The 15506-nt window shown below is 43.4% G+C and overlaps 1 protein-coding gene across 1 annotated transcript; it reads left to right on the forward strand.

Annotated features, from left to right (window-relative positions):
* The first annotated feature begins 1336 nt into the window (after positions 1-1336).
* On the forward strand, positions 1337-5069 carry LOC104631235 (gap junction beta-6 protein). The gene is made up of 2 exons (XM_075742224.1): positions 1337-1477; positions 3849-5069. The coding sequence occupies exon 2, from the start codon at positions 3874-3876 to the stop codon at positions 4549-4551; it is 678 nt and encodes a 225-aa protein (XP_075598339.1). The 5' UTR covers positions 1337-1477; positions 3849-3873; the 3' UTR covers positions 4552-5069.
* Positions 5070-15506: the final 10437 nt, after the last annotated feature.

The raw sequence follows: 15506 nt of genomic DNA on the forward strand, positions 1-15506 counted from the left end.
TACAGATCTTTACTTCAGTATACAGAAACAAACACACCGTTGTCAGCAGTACTTTATATACTCAGACAAGTTTTTATTATCTCACAAGTCATATATACAGTATTTCACCACCTTCTAGCTTTCCTACACACAGCATTCTTTTCCGGTAGGATTTTTGGTCACAGTGTTTTAAAAAGCAAAGACTCTTTACTGTGTTGTAGTCAAGCGTCATTTAATAGCAGTCATTCTTGGTTGGATGCTTTGGGAGAAGTGCAGGCTGTGTGAGGCAGACCTGAGCCTGACAGCAGTGCTGGGAATGCTTTACAATCAAAGCCCAAAGTGAGGGCTGCAGCGCTGATCCAACTAATTCATGCCTGACTGGCCATAACCTCCATCCTCAGAAACTTTCCTTAAAGATGGGGTTTAAAGGACACTATAACTAGAAGAGGCCTCTTAAATTTTTTAATCTGTTAGTAACAGAGATCAAGCTCCAAAAAATTAACACCTAGTGACTTTTCACATGGCAAGTAACTTTGATTCACTCTTCATACTTTCTGCTAGATTATTTTCTCTCACGAAAAGAACTTTAGCCTGCCCTTTGCGCAGTAGCAGTGAAATCAAGGGTGTGCCCGCTAGTGAGGATACCAGAAAGGTTTCTTACAGTTGTCAGAAAGCGCACAAGATTTCAAAGGAAAAACAACCATAAGTTTTACTTCTTAGCTGCCTGCTGCCTTTGCTATGCCTAAATCTGGCTACCACGATCATTCAATTTGTATCAAATTAGCAGTTAGTTTATATGTTCCTAATCTTCCAAGGTCAAGCCATCTAAGAAGGTCTCTGAGGTGTTTCTCCAGCCTTGCCTCACTCGACAGAAACCTGCATTTTATCTGTCCGAACTGGCCCCCGGTTACGATTTCCTCGGGCTGCCACGGCACTGGGGGCAATTCCGGAGGGACCCACAGGATTTCTGCTAACACTTGGGAATCAAACCCGGCGCAGGGCCGCTCTCGCAGGGTACCGAGCCCACTCTGCCCGATGCTCGGTCCCTTGGCAGGGCTCTGGGCAAGGACGTCCCGGAGGAACCCGAGGGCGCTCCCGGCGGGAGGCACCGGAGGCTGTTGGACCGCAGCAGCCCCGCTCTGACCCCCCGCAGCTCCCGCCCCACGCGGGACCTGCCCGGCGCCCCCGCTGCCACAGCAGAGCCCCTCGGTCCTGCCCCGCGGCGGGGATGGGCGCCCCACATCCGGCGCGGCCCTCGCCCCGCCCCGGGCGCCCCACCGCCTCCGCGGGCGGCCTGAGGAGTCCGGAGCGGGCAGGGGCGGGCAAGGGAGGGGTTAAAGCCGGCGGCAGGTGAACGGGGAGGGACCTTAAAGCTCCGGGGCGGCTAGGCTGGGACCGGCCGCTCCGCAGGCACCGACGAACTCCAGAGCGGAGCGGCGCGGAGCAGCGCAGCGCGGCGCGCCGGTCGCGTCCCGGGTGCCCTGCAGAGCTGTGCCAGGTGAGGGTCCCGAGCGGCTCCCGTGTGCTGGAGCGGTGGGATCGGGATTATTAGGCTGTGCGCTCCCCCGAGCGGGTCGGGATCCGTGTAGTGTGCCGGAGTGGGGCCCGGGCCGGAGGCGTCCCCGGCGGGGCTGGGATCGGGGACGGCCGTAGGCAGAGGAGAGGCGATGCGGGGCCGGGGTAGTCACGCCGCGTTCCCCTGCCCTAGTTGCCTGCGGGGACCTGTCGGCGAGGCAGCCGTGCTTGGGTTGGGGCTGGCCGCCATCGGCCCTCAAAGCCAAAACTGGCGTTTGCAAACGGGTGTCACTGACAGGAGGCCATGGCGATCGGCCGTGGCTTTTCCCGCCGCAAAAGGCTCGCTGCGGGCTCCGTGCCCGCCCCGGCGGTCCTGCCGCTCTGCACTTCAGCGGGAGCAAAGCTCGGCGCAGAGGGAGGGATAGGCTGGGAGCTGCCTCAGGGCGTCCAGCTTCTAACCACGAAATGGGATTTCGAGTGGTTTCCAATAAATGGTGTCTTGGTTGGCAGGGTGAGTGTCCCGGTAGATTCACTCAGTCCCCACAGCCAATTTCAGTGTTCCTGTAGTGACAGATGAGCAGAGAGAAATGTGGGGGTTTTTCCCCCCAAAACTTGCGGCACTGGTTCAGAACTGCAGTGTGAGACTGCGCTTGAAGCCCAGGCTGTTCATCCCACTGGGATATGCACTTCAAATACTTTCCCTCAGTCCTGATTAACCGCTTATGAAGGTTTCATTGACTTTAATGACTATGCAACAGACACGAGGAATTCTTAACAGAAAGATGGAGGTATCTGATCATAGCTTAGAGTTTAGGTCAATGTAAAAAGTTGCATAAAATGCTGCCAGTTTCAGCAGAGACAAAACATGAGAAGTCTAAAGAATTCCAGCCACCCTCTCAAAGCTTTTTTTTTTTTTTTGTCTTACCCAATTTCACCTTTCCTCGTCACAGTAAAACTGACCTCTCCCTGTTGCCTCAAGGCTTATCTGTACAAGCTAGGCCCTCGTACCAAGGGTATGTGTTGGGGCACGTTAGTCCTTTAGTTGTGTTGTAACTACATCAGGGTAGAGAAGTTCTTTCCCCCCCCTTTTTTTTCTGTTATGTGAGCAGGAGAGATTTTGAAAACTTTGACCAGTGTGGCATTGCAAGGTACCATACTCTGCCCACGGCACACAGCCTGTGCTGAGACGGAGCTCTTGTCCGTGGCCACTGTGGCTCTCCCACACAGCAAAGTTGAGCCCTAGCCCTGAAAGGTGATGGACCAGCAATACAAGTTCCCAGCTCTGGTTTCAAAGTGTTTTGTCTGATTCAATGATCGTTTCCAAATGGCTGTGATCAGTGAAAGCTGGAGACTGAATTCTGACTTAAGCAAAACTTACGTTTAACTTTCAAAGGAGCAAAGAATATGGATTTTAGTTTTCAAGAGCAGGAGGAAAGGAGGAAAGCTGAAATGGAGCTTCCCTGAAGTTTGATCTCGTGTTTATTCTGCTGGGGTGTGATAGCATCTAGAAAATCAACACAAACTCTTTAGCTGAGGGCTTTTTCCTCCCAACTCTATGGCTCTGCTTGTCTCCTTTTTGGATGAGATAGCAATGAATGTGGAAGGGCAGGCTCTGCAGTATCTTCCTTTGCCTGTTGGTTCGTGCTATATGTGCATGCAGCCCTGATAGAGCCGACTTGAGGCTTCTCAGCAGTGCTGGCAAAATGAAACGCTGTACTTCTGAGATGAAGGGCCTGTTGAGAAAGGGACGTGTCTGAGCTACAGCAGAAAGCCTTGGAGGTCTGCTAGAGGTGTCTGGGAGGAGTGGTGGCTTCTACTGAAGAAGGCAAAGTAGTACTTACCTTGGAGGCAAAGAAAGCACCAGCCCAGCCTTCTAGGGCTGTGGCATTGGCAAAGAAATCCTATGAAAACTACTCTTTTAGTAGAGTAGAAAATCAAGAAGTAGAAATCTCTACTTTGTCTAGGTGTGGCCTTAACTCATGCAGTGATAATAATTTCTATTGCTTTGGAAAATAGATTGAGAGGCAAAACACGAGAGTCAATCACAGAAAGGGAAATATCTCAAGAAAGGGGAGGAGGGCATAGAGAACGCACAGAGGAAATGTATTTGAAGATGTAACTTATTTCCTCCCCAAAGCCTTGTTGAGAAATATAACAAGGTATGCTTGTCCCATCATATAGAGAGAGCTTGATAAGCTGTTTGAATCCATAAACCTATGGGTGACATTTATGAAGATGATTTGTGTTTCCCTGACTCTTGAGTGAGTGTTAGGAAGTCTTCTCATTCATAGAAGGTCTAGAGCTGATTCTTCACCCTTTTGAAAGCTGACCATTTGGTGTATTATGTCATCCAGCAGGTAAAAGGACACAGAAAAGAAGATGGACTGGGGAAGTCTGCAGGCCGTTTTAGGAGGCGTAAATAAACACTCAACCAGCATCGGGAAGATATGGCTCACAGTCCTGTTCATCTTCCGTATCATGATTCTGGTTGTGGCTGCAGAGAGAGTCTGGGGAGATGAACAACAAGATTTTGTCTGCAACACACTTCAGCCTGGGTGCAGAAATGTTTGCTATGACCACTTTTTCCCCATCTCTCACATCAGACTCTGGGCCCTGCAGCTGATCTTTGTTTCTACACCTGCACTGCTGGTGGCCATGCATGTAGCTTACACCAGGCATGAGAAGAAAAGGCGGTTCAGAAATGGTGAGAAAATTGATATTGAAGAGCTGAAAAATGAGAAGATTCACATTCGGGGCCCCCTGTGGTGGACGTACACCAGCAGCATTTTCTTCAGGGTAGTCTTTGAGGCAGTCTTCATGTATGTATTCTATTACATGTATGATGGGTACCAGATGCCTCGCCTGGTGAAGTGCAGTGCATGGCCCTGCCCCAATGTAGTGGATTGTTTTGTGTCTCGGCCCACTGAGAAAACAACATTTACTATTTTCATGCTTGCTGTGTCTGGGATCTGCATGATGTTGAATCTGGCTGAGTTGTGTTACCTAGTGATAAAAATTTGCATGAAAGAACCCAGGAAAACAACGGTTTTAAAATAATTCCCCAGTTTCAGGATTTTCTAGCTCCCCGTTTCCCTCAGACTTTCTTAGGTGTCAGAAAACAATTGGCAATATTTTCACACTCGAGGAAAAGGATGAAAATGAAAGTTCATTCACGTTTTAGAAATGTTAGCCTCCCTGGGAAGCTGCCACTGAGGCAGGTTTTAAAGATCATGAGCTAATTCAGTATTCCTGCATCTACAAATAGAGAGAACAACTTTCTGGCAGCAGCTTTTCCAAGTATGCCTACTGCTGGGATACTGTTGTTGGGACAGAGTCACTTTGCAAAAAGTGGGAGTGGAAAGGCCCAGAGAAAGCTCAAGTGCCCAGAGGAGAGCCAGGAATCACAAACACACTGTGTCATCTTCAGAGGCAAGCCAATAACAAGGGGTTTTGGTCAAAAGTAGGGTGAAGGGTTTTGGGGGGAAACTCACAGCTTGCAAAAAGGAAGAAGACAGGGAGGTGATTGTGTTTATAGCAAGTGTCCTATTCTCTCTCTTAAATATTCTGGAGAGCAAGGAAAAGGGCTAGGACACAGCATGCATTGCCATGGAGTACTTATCAGCTCTGCTGGGCACCAGCAATGGGTTTTATCTTTTTATCTCCTCACCTGTACTGAGGAACATCTCCTGCAGGGTTGGAGGTGGCCAGTCTCAACTGCTTGTGAATATCATCAGGTCAGTGCTGCCTCCCCACACTCACAGGGGCTGCAGCAGCGGGAGGAATTATGTTTGTTTTTTCATTCTCTTGGTCAGGTGAAAAAAAGGATTGGAGAAGGTGGGGGCTGTGCAACTGTCTTCCTCCTTCTCTTGTTCTCCCCAAACACTTTGTGAAAAACCTCAGTACAGTTTATTTTATTCAATGAATAGACTTTTTACTGCCTGCCTCCTTCAGCTGTGTGCCTTTAAAAGTTGGGTTTTTTCCAGTAAAAGCCAAGAAAAATTGCCTTGTTTCATTCTGTTTGTTATCTGAAAGAAGTGCTTCAACACTTCCAGCATGATATGCAGTAGATTGCACCTACTAGTGCTCCTTCCATCAGTCCCTTTTTCCTGTCCAACCTGCAGTTTTTCTCATAAAACCTTCTCCCTATCTGAGGTAGCTTTCAAGCGAGTCCATCAAACCACTTCCAATCTCTCTGACATTCCCCACTGTGAGATTGAATCACCCTTCCTCTTCTTACAGTAGGTCTAGCAGGAATTACAGACAACTTACAGAGCTAAAATAGCAAAGGAACCCAATCAGAAATGAGGAGGAACTTGCTATTTTTCTTAAAGCTCACATTGCTGAGGTGTGAATTGTTTATTACTAATTTGAAAAACTATGTGAGTCAGTCTGCTCTTGTCTCTCCAAAGTAGTCTGAAAACAGTCTGAAAACACATTTTATGCATGTCATAGGTGGCTACACCAGCACATACGGCAACACGGTTTATTTCCCAAGTGCCTGCCCATTGAACCCACGTCTAGAAAGCTGGCTATTTCTCCTCCTTAGCTTTAATAACTGGCTTTACCCCAAAATGAGTGAGCACTATCTCACCTTCTCTGTTTGCATCCATCTTTTACTGTACATTTAAGTTTATCAATGTTGGAGTAAATAAAGCTGCATTAATTAATACCCATGACCCCTCACTGTGCACTGGAAGCGGAGAATAAGCAGGCTCTCATTGCTTGTGAGCTACATCCAGTGTTACAACTTGCCTGCAGGTGGAAATTGTCATCTAAGAGGGGAGCAAGAAAAAGAGAAAAACACCATCCTCGGAAGCATGAACAAAAAGATAGAAAGTGATTAATAGTGAGCTGAACTGGAAACTTGGACTGTGAAAACATCCTTAATTCAACTCTGAAGAACAAAGCTTGGCACATATCAGTTTTGTGCTTGGTAAAGTTCCTGCATTGTTCTGTGTACAAGTACGAAGAGAACAAACTATCTACTCCCAGTGCTCTAGTATTACATTTCTTTTGTAACAACAGGATTTTTATTTTTTGTCTGAAATTATAATTAAAGCACTCTTGTGGTGTCTGTTTTCTGTATTACTTGTACATGCTGTGTATTACCTAATGTGTCTAATGAAAATCTCTTTACCGTAATGGAAAATCTATGCACCAATACTACATTTAATAGCCAAGGGCTACTGGAAGGATTTTAGCCTGCTGCTGCAGGTTGATTTTTCAATTGATTACATTGCCTGTGATCCTGCAGACTGCAGGAGCTGATAGTGGAAGGTCACATATGTGCAAAATCAAACGTGCAAAGTCAGCCTTGTACTAGCAGAACTGCAGCTGGAAAAGGTTGGTAATAAATAACATAACCAGCTCTATAAGGGAGAAAGTTTGTTTTCCCAGCCTGCCTTTGAGTTTAACTGGAACTTGGAATGACCAAAACTGGTCACACTACCACTATGAGATTACCTTCAACTAGCAGTCAGGCAAGCAGATTATCACAGGGGAAAAAAAGGTAGAAATAGCAGAAGTGTCTGGAAGTGGCCAAGAGAGGGCTTCAATCCAGAACTGTAACATCAGGTTGTAATAGCTGTAGCAGGATATATGTACTGTCTGTGAGATTTCTGTGTATGTTAAATTTGAGTAAATAGCTGCTTTCTAGGGAAAAAAAGTTCAGATACTTCATAGGAACTAAGCCCTTTGTACCTGTTTCTGTGTGCTACATTGCATGGTTGGCCTACAAGTGGGTTTCATACAGATTAAAATACAATGCTGTGTTGGAATTGTGCGTGCTCTTTCCTGAAATACACTAAAAGTGTCTACATTTTTGGCACTTGGTTCCAAGTCTGAAGTCATGACTAAAAGGGAGGCTGATTCCTTACTGCCCACAGTCTAGTGTAGCCAGGATATAAAGTGTCAAGTAATGTGGTATCAGAACTGGGAAGTGTAGGAGTGAGACTGGCTAGAATTATATTGTGATTGAAGTTACCAGGAGTTTACCATTGGCTTCATCAAGGCTAAAATTTCATCCAATACCTTGAAACCAAATCTACAAACATTTTTTGTCAGAAAAGGTGGGGTGGGGGAGGAAACTAAGCTATTAACTCATAGACCCAGCTAGAGAAAAATACCCTAATTTAAAAGGAAACCATAAGTCTGTATTTAAGACCTTTATTAAAGGTTTTCTTAGACAAAAAAAATTAATAAAAAATATCCTTCAGGTGTTTTACAGTTATCATGAGCCAATGTACTGTGTTATTTCCTATCTGACAGCAAGAATATAAAAGTCAAATGGTATGGTCCATGCAGAGAAGAGCACTCCTGTACCATGGAGGTTCAATTTGAAATAGCAACACTGTTAAAAGTTGCTTTATTTTGTAAAAAGTGTATGCAGCAAATGAGCAACAGCTAAGAGCACTTTACTACAAAGTGAACTTGGTGAAAATGAACCTGTTTTTCCCCTGATCATAATTCCCTCCCCTGCAAGTTAGGCTAATGTGTTTTACCAGGCAACAAAATCACACTCAAAGAATTGCACTGTATTTTGTCATCACCTGTACTGATATTCAGGGCAGCCACTACCCTGGGTGTTAATTACAGGTTTCTTTAGATTTTCACTTGCTTATTATACAGTCATTTGAACCTGTTTGTAGACAGTGGCAAGAGTAATGGTAACTATCTGAGGCTTAATGAGCTGAGACTAATGGCAATGACTATCTTCAAGATAGTCCAGGAGGTACATACACTTTTTTCCCCACATCTGACCAACCCAGCTTGTTGTAATTTTCTTTTACAGATTATATTTCTCTTCTGTAAAGTTGTCCCAGCTCTGACCTGGATATTTTCTCTCTAAGCCTTCCTAGCCACCAAAAAACACGGCTTTCTAACCTAAGTTTGGAAATGTATGAAGCTTTAATCAGCATCCCCAGCTGAGGAAACAAGTCACATCTCCAACTTTCCACCTTTGAGAACATAGCTTGCCTCTCCTATGGTTGGTCCCCCCATATTACCATAGCATTCAACCTCAGAACTGGCCACATAATTGCACCTACCTTTTCCCTTTTTCTGCCCATTAAATCACTGCCACTAACTCAATGATTATTTTACACCTGCCTGCTCTATGCTCAATTCATTGTATTTTACTAAGTAAGTAAGTCATCTACTAACAGATATCCTCTCAGAATACCACCAGTTAGTCAGATGTTTGCATAAGCCTTTCTGGTAAAGGAGTGATAAAGTATCAACATGACATACAGTTTAGGAAAGTACATTTTGAGTGAACTGTTAGAGAACTTCTACAGTTGAGCTATGAATCACTGCAGGATGTGGATGAATGTTTCGAACAGCAGGGTATATTCTGCATGCTGCTAAGAACCAGCATTTCACTGACAGCCCGGCACAGTACTCAGGATAATGAATACTGTAGTGTGTGAATGCAGTCACACTGGACTGAAGCAGGTGGCATTTTGCCAGTGGACAAGCAGTGCTGGGCAGGCTTACTTGCTTAGGCGAGGTGTATCTTTTCTGTTGTCTTGGCAATTATGGTAATATAAGCTTGTCAGCTGGGAAAGACAATAGCAGTCTTAAAACTTTAAGTTGTGAGCATGAAATTTGGTTTAAAAGTGTTTTGCAGATCATTTTCTACTGATGTTCAATCTTTCTTTAAGACAACACATAAAAATTCCTCCCATACCTCTAAGTGACCCACACATTAGCAGGAATGCTGCACCTTCTTTTGATAGGGTGACTGGAAAACTTGCTATCTGTTTGGTATCCAACTATCAACATTTCTTTTGTCACAAGACTTCTTTCACTTGATTTGAAAGTATTATGGCAGTCCTAGTACACAGAGTGAACCCTGAATCTCATTGTTTCTGAGTTTCCCAAACTGAAGGATAAAGGTGACAACTATGTCATGTTCACAGGGAGCAGAACAGTTTAATCAAGCATTATTTGTTAAGATCATTGCAACAGGTGCCAGGAAAAAAAAATAATTACAATTATTGTGTGGTAAAGATTTCAAACCTATTATATCTTGCATCATTAGTGTAATGTCTGCTTACAGTTAGTCATGTCCCTGCCCTAGGTGTTGCATCCTTTCCAAGGACTGGGTGTTTAATACACAATTTAAATAGCTTCAACAATCTTTCCAGCACAAATAAACAAAAACAGTCTATGCACTTACCCGCACATATGTGCACACAGACACAAAGGAGCAAACTACCTAAATCATTATCTCCCTGTTATCTGATAGAAGACTGAGACATTGCAACATGGATTTGTCAGGAATGATTTCTGCCTATGCCATGATAAAAGCTTTTGTGTATAACAGTAAAATAGTCATTAATGACTCATTGTCAGATCGTAAGGATCCACCAAATGGGATAAACTGTATGCAGCTGGGAGGAGCTGCAGGTACAGGGGAAGATAGAATTCAATAAGATCTTTATCACCAGGAGAAATGGTTTAACAAAAGCAGTTTGAGAAGTTAGGAAGGACTAAATGCTACTATTGTGAAACACTAAGCACTTGCAGAAGTGTAGGATGGAGACCTGTTCTGAATCAGAGAACAGTTTCATAGAGAAGAGCTGGAGTTTGTAGTAGATCATTAGTGGAACATGAGTCAACATTGTTGACTTGGAAAAGTATCATACTGGTATGAATTAAATGTTTGTCAAAAATAAGACGTTTGAAATAATGTTTCCACTCTTCTTAGCACCTTAAAGTCCTTATCTGGACCCTACTTTGGGGTGCCATCTGCCCCAAAAGCCCATTTATCAGCTGGAGAAATCCAGGAGTCAGGAATAACATAGGACTAAAACACAGAACGTGTGAAGAAAGCTTGAAATAAATTAGTTGGCCTGGAAAAGTCTGAGGAAAGACCCAACAGCACTCTTTGAGTATACAAAGAAGATTAAGATATTTCTCTTTACATCCACTGACAACAGGACAAGAAATAATAGGCTTACATTGCAATGAGGTGTACACTAGTCACTGCAAAACCTCTCTGGGAAGATGGCTAAGCATTGAGTTGGATGACAGACTTTTCATCTCTGATGACTGTTAAATGGTAACTTCAGCCCAACATCTGTTGAGGATGGTCTAGGTACAGGACTCTGCTCTGGGACAGAGGGAACCTGTAAAATCCATGAGGAAGGGGACTGCAACTGAAAGAGTCAGTGGTACAGGTTCCTTTTGCTGAGCCAAAGTTCAGCTGCTGAATCAAAATCTTCATATAAATTCAAGTTTACTTGTCAGTGCAGAGTCTATCCAGCATGATCTCTGTCATCATGGTTCCTTTGTGCTTTTAGCAATTGTAATAATACATTCTTCTGCTATAATAAATTCCACCTGACAAAGCATATGAGGTGGCTTTGTGAAAAAATAAAATTGTATTTAATATAAATGAAGTTGATTATGGAATTTATGGTGGTTTTTTTTTTCTCCTCAGCACAGTGGGTAAAAACCTCGTTCTGCCTCAGTTGTGTGTTTCACAAAACAAGTATTCCTCCCAACAGGAGGAAGACTGAAACCTAGATCAATTTTCAGTTTTGCTGCCCAGTTGACTATATACACAAACATTGGTGGAGTTCACTGAAGCCTGGTCTGCATCCAGGAGAAGTTTCACAGCAATAGCATGCCATTTTCTGTTACTGGTTTCTTTCATTTCAAAGGCAGACCATCACATTGTGCAGCAGTTTGAATTTTATAGAGAAATTGTCCTATACATGAGCTTGTTTTTCTATTTCAAAGCAAGATATCTGTTGCTGTTCCTTTCTGTGGAAGGTAGCCAGTATTTGAGGCTTTTACAAATTCATCATGCATGTCAGCAAGGTATATTCCTGGTAAAACACACCATATTTGCTCTTATCCTCAATACAATGAAAAAGAACATCCTTGTTTAGGAGCTTTGGTTGTGGTTTGGCACAATGAATTGTTCACTGGTAGTACTAGTTTAAGGCATTAACACTGATGTCATCCCTTCCTGCTCGTTCTTATCCTGCCTGTGTCTCCCTCCTACCCCATTTAGCACAGTCCCTCCACTCCAGGACCTTGATCTTGCAAGCACAGTTGTTTGCACAGCTGCGTTCAGCACTGGATTGGCTGACTGTTTTAGCTGATGAAGAAACAAATGTTTTGCTTTGCTGGATTGGTTTTTAGCTGGATCAATTCCTTTATCTGGCTTACTGGAACGCCACATGAACTTTTATGCTGTCGTGACTGTGGGGCAGCAGGACGCAGTGTTGGGCAAGAAGAGTTGCAGGGAGTGAGCGGAAGGGGCGGAGGGAATGGAAAGGTGTTAAGTTCTATTTGCTGCTGCACACACTGCAATTTCAAACCACAGCCTCTGGCTGTATTTTCTTAAGTGACTGCAACTAGAAAGACAAAAGTCTTACTGCCTTTTCCCTCTTTTGCTGCTGTACCCTCCCTCCTCTCCACTGCTCTATACTGGCTCTGCTTCTCACCTACTGGCCCTTGCTCTGACACAATCTCACGTTTGTACGAGTTGATTTAACTCACTAACTCAGCAGAGAACTATTTGAACTCTGCATTTTGATTTGTTTTCAGCTCAGTTATCTTTCTGCCAGGCTTGTGGAAGGCATGAATGTATTTAAAATATCAGTAATTTTATTTTTTCATATTTCTGCCAGTAGTATGGGGAAAAAAGCATCACACCATGACAGAATGATAAAAAGTATCATTCCTCTTAGGATTCTACATGTCCTATGTCTCTCTTTTTTGATTCTTCCTAACAGATGCCTGGCTTGTACAGTTACAGGTCTTCCTCTGCTACATCTCACATGGAGCTTTTGCTTCCATGAAGATGACCTGAAAGCATCTCACTGCTACATATCCCAGAGCAGTCTGGTTTTTTTGTTGTATTAGGAGACGTCGCACAGTTTCCAAAGGACTTTCGAGAGGAAGCTTGTTCTGGTGGGTAAAATGCCAGCCTAGAATCTCAGTGCCATTCTCAGAACCGTATTACCTAGGATGAGTTATTAAGTCTTCCACTGCCTCCATTTCTACAAACTAGAAGTCACAATAACTCTTCCTACAAACTAGAAATCAGAGTAATTCTCCCTGTCATCAGTTCTTATTTGTTAATATGCTGTGTTCTCTGACGTGCTTGTCAGTAGTGTCTAACAGAACAGAACAGAACACTAATGACTAATTGGGACAATAATAATAATAATTACTATATGACATTAAATGACTACTTCAGTCTTTTTATTACCATTTCATTTATTAGTTAATTCTTTCTAAATTGTTTTGATTCATCCATGTAGAAAACAACTAGAGAAGAAAAGACTTTAATCCTTGCTCCAAACTGTGCCTCCTGAGGTGGCAGTACCCTTTCTCAGCATTTAACTATCTTTAGTGCCATCTTCTGTAGCGCAGCGGCATGTCAAGCGCAATTCTTTTTATTGACACCCTATGCAGTGCCACAACGGGCTGAACTGAAGGCATCTGTAGCTCTTTTTTTAGGCTAACTGTGTGGACAGAACTGCTATCAGTACTGCTGAGCCACCTGCCACTTTGGCATGACTGACAACATGTACCACAGTTTAGGGCTCCTTCCACTACACTGGGTTTGGATGCACAGTTATGGTAAGAGCGATCCTCTTCTGTACTTCAAAATAGATGCTTAAATTAGAAATAGCATGGGGTAAACACTATTTTGGATCAAAACTGATCTGAAAAAGGTCCATTTTTCTTTTTGAGCAGCAGCTCAGGTTCAGACTAAGATCAAGACATCTGTCTTTAACTTACGAGATCTTTTTATCATTTCATAAAGCTCGGTGCCTCTTTTTTATGTTCTTTCTTTTTACCTTGCCATGCAAACCCAATTCTTCTGATCTTAAAAATACCTACCTGCCTGTTCTGTCTACGCACTTCTTGAATTCACCTTGTTTCTGTGCCAGGCAAATCATATACTGCTAAAGGTCTGTCTATGCATAGAACAGGGGTTGTCACCTGTGTGGAGGCTTGGATGGAAGACAAAAAGTGGTACTAAAAAGATAAAGGAAGGCTGAAAATTATGTAAATATGGACTTTAATGTAAAAATGTAAATATCACCTTAAGTTTTATGTTGCTGTCTAGTGGTAATGACAATGGAGGGAACTCTTTAAACATAATAGGGATTTGGAGCACCCCAAAGTGGCATCTGGCTGCTGGCAGCGCTGTGCACCTTTAACGGTAAGTGACAGTGAGGAAGCTAGCAGGATGGCTCTTTCATGGGAAGAATCCCTCTGTCAGAAAGTCTACATGAAGAGATACTTTTTAACACCATTGTTTAAATCTGAGCATATCTTCCTTCTGAATAAATTCCTCAGGGAGACAAGTCCAACTTTTTCTATTTCCCCCTAGTTTAGATCCTCCTATTCTAGTATGTGACTAACAGCCCTCCATACCTGCTCAGCATGCTTTCATGTTTGGGCTTTCACCAGTACATAATTGGGTCTTTATTTTTAAAGCTGTTTCCTTCAAGTTTCCCTCAGGGATTTAGCATCCTTGCCTGTCTCACTTTCTACAAATGTCCCAGAGGGTTTTGTTGGCAGCCTAGACCTCTTTTTGTAAGAATCCACAAGAGTTCTTAAAAAGGAAATTGTTATCTGATGGCTGTATCCCATGGTAGACAGGGACTGCATCAGATTATGTCTGTTCGAAATGTGTTGAATTCTATCTTAAAACCCTTCTGTGGCAGTACTGAAAGGCTGCTCTAGAACCTCACTGCTCTCCTGAATATTTTTTCTTACAAAAAGTTGTCAAGGCCAGTTTATACAGATGGTGTGAAATGCCACTTGAAACCTTCCAGAGACTGAAAAAGCAATCATGGAAACACCCAGTGCTTCATGCTATTAAACCTTTTGGACAGATGGTTGGAAGTGAGAGATTTCTCTCTACCTCTCCCTAAAATCAAACCTCCTGCCCTTCAGCTGGTGTGATGAGCTGAGGGACTTCACTGCATGAAGGAAGTTATAATGTCAGGGGTTACTGGGATTCCCTCCTGTGCCCTACAAGTCCCTCATGCCCCAGTGCTTCAGCATCCACACTGTGATGGTACTACACTTATAATCATGGCAGCACGGTGTTTCAGATATATCACCCATCTCCGAATAGAGTCATTTGTCCTTGTGCCACCACTAGTGCTTAGATCAACAGAGATCTTCCTTCCTACTGTTTTCAGCTGAAAGATTTATTGGGAGCAACCAAGCATTGCAAGGATGCAAGAACATGGGAATGGTCTTTCCATTTGCCACCAGTCCTCTGCTACACACAGCTCCTCAAAGCTTCTCAAAATTTTTCTTGGATGGTATTTTTACCGAATAGAGCAACTGAGAGCCTTGAGAATGACCCAGTGTGGTTAAGATTTTGGGCTCTCTGACTGTAGAGTAGCTGTCAACAGAAACTCATGCATTGTTGCTGAAGAGTCGTTGAGTCATCATGCTAGTTTAAGTCATTCTAATGTTTTCCTTTCTCAGGGCAACACTAAAGAACACACAAACACCTAAAAAATATAGGTGATAGTAATATTTTTGAGTACTGATACTGAAAATATCAAGAGCCGCATTTAAATCATCATTTTGAAAACAGTTACATCTGATCTGATTTTTCAAATAGTCTGTGCGCAACAGCTTGACAGCTAATCTTGAGTGAGGGAAATCTGTGGGGAAAAAACCTTTTCAAAAAAATTATCCATAATGCCTTCTTTTCCTAACATAGGCTCAGTCCCAGGTATAGGCTCTCAAACTTTGAAGACCCAGGCTTGTCATTTATAAAATTTGACAAGTGTCTTGCACTATTGCAAGGAGTTGATGCAATCCTGCCTTCAGTCTGAAAACCAAAGGATCTGCCTTGACTGAAGGGCAGTAGTCACCACCTGTGAAGCACCCCGGTTCGCAGGGCTGGCAGCTCTTTGGGGTTCTTCATACAGGACATGCAGGCAGCAGTAAAGTTTACCTCCTCTCAGGAAAAAACCCCTTCCTTTCTGTGAAGAACTTTTTCTTGTCTGGTC

Source organism: Balearica regulorum, chromosome 1 (genome assembly GCF_011004875.1).
Source record: "Balearica regulorum gibbericeps isolate bBalReg1 chromosome 1, bBalReg1.pri, whole genome shotgun sequence".
NCBI lineage: Eukaryota > Metazoa > Chordata > Aves > Gruiformes > Gruidae > Balearica > Balearica regulorum.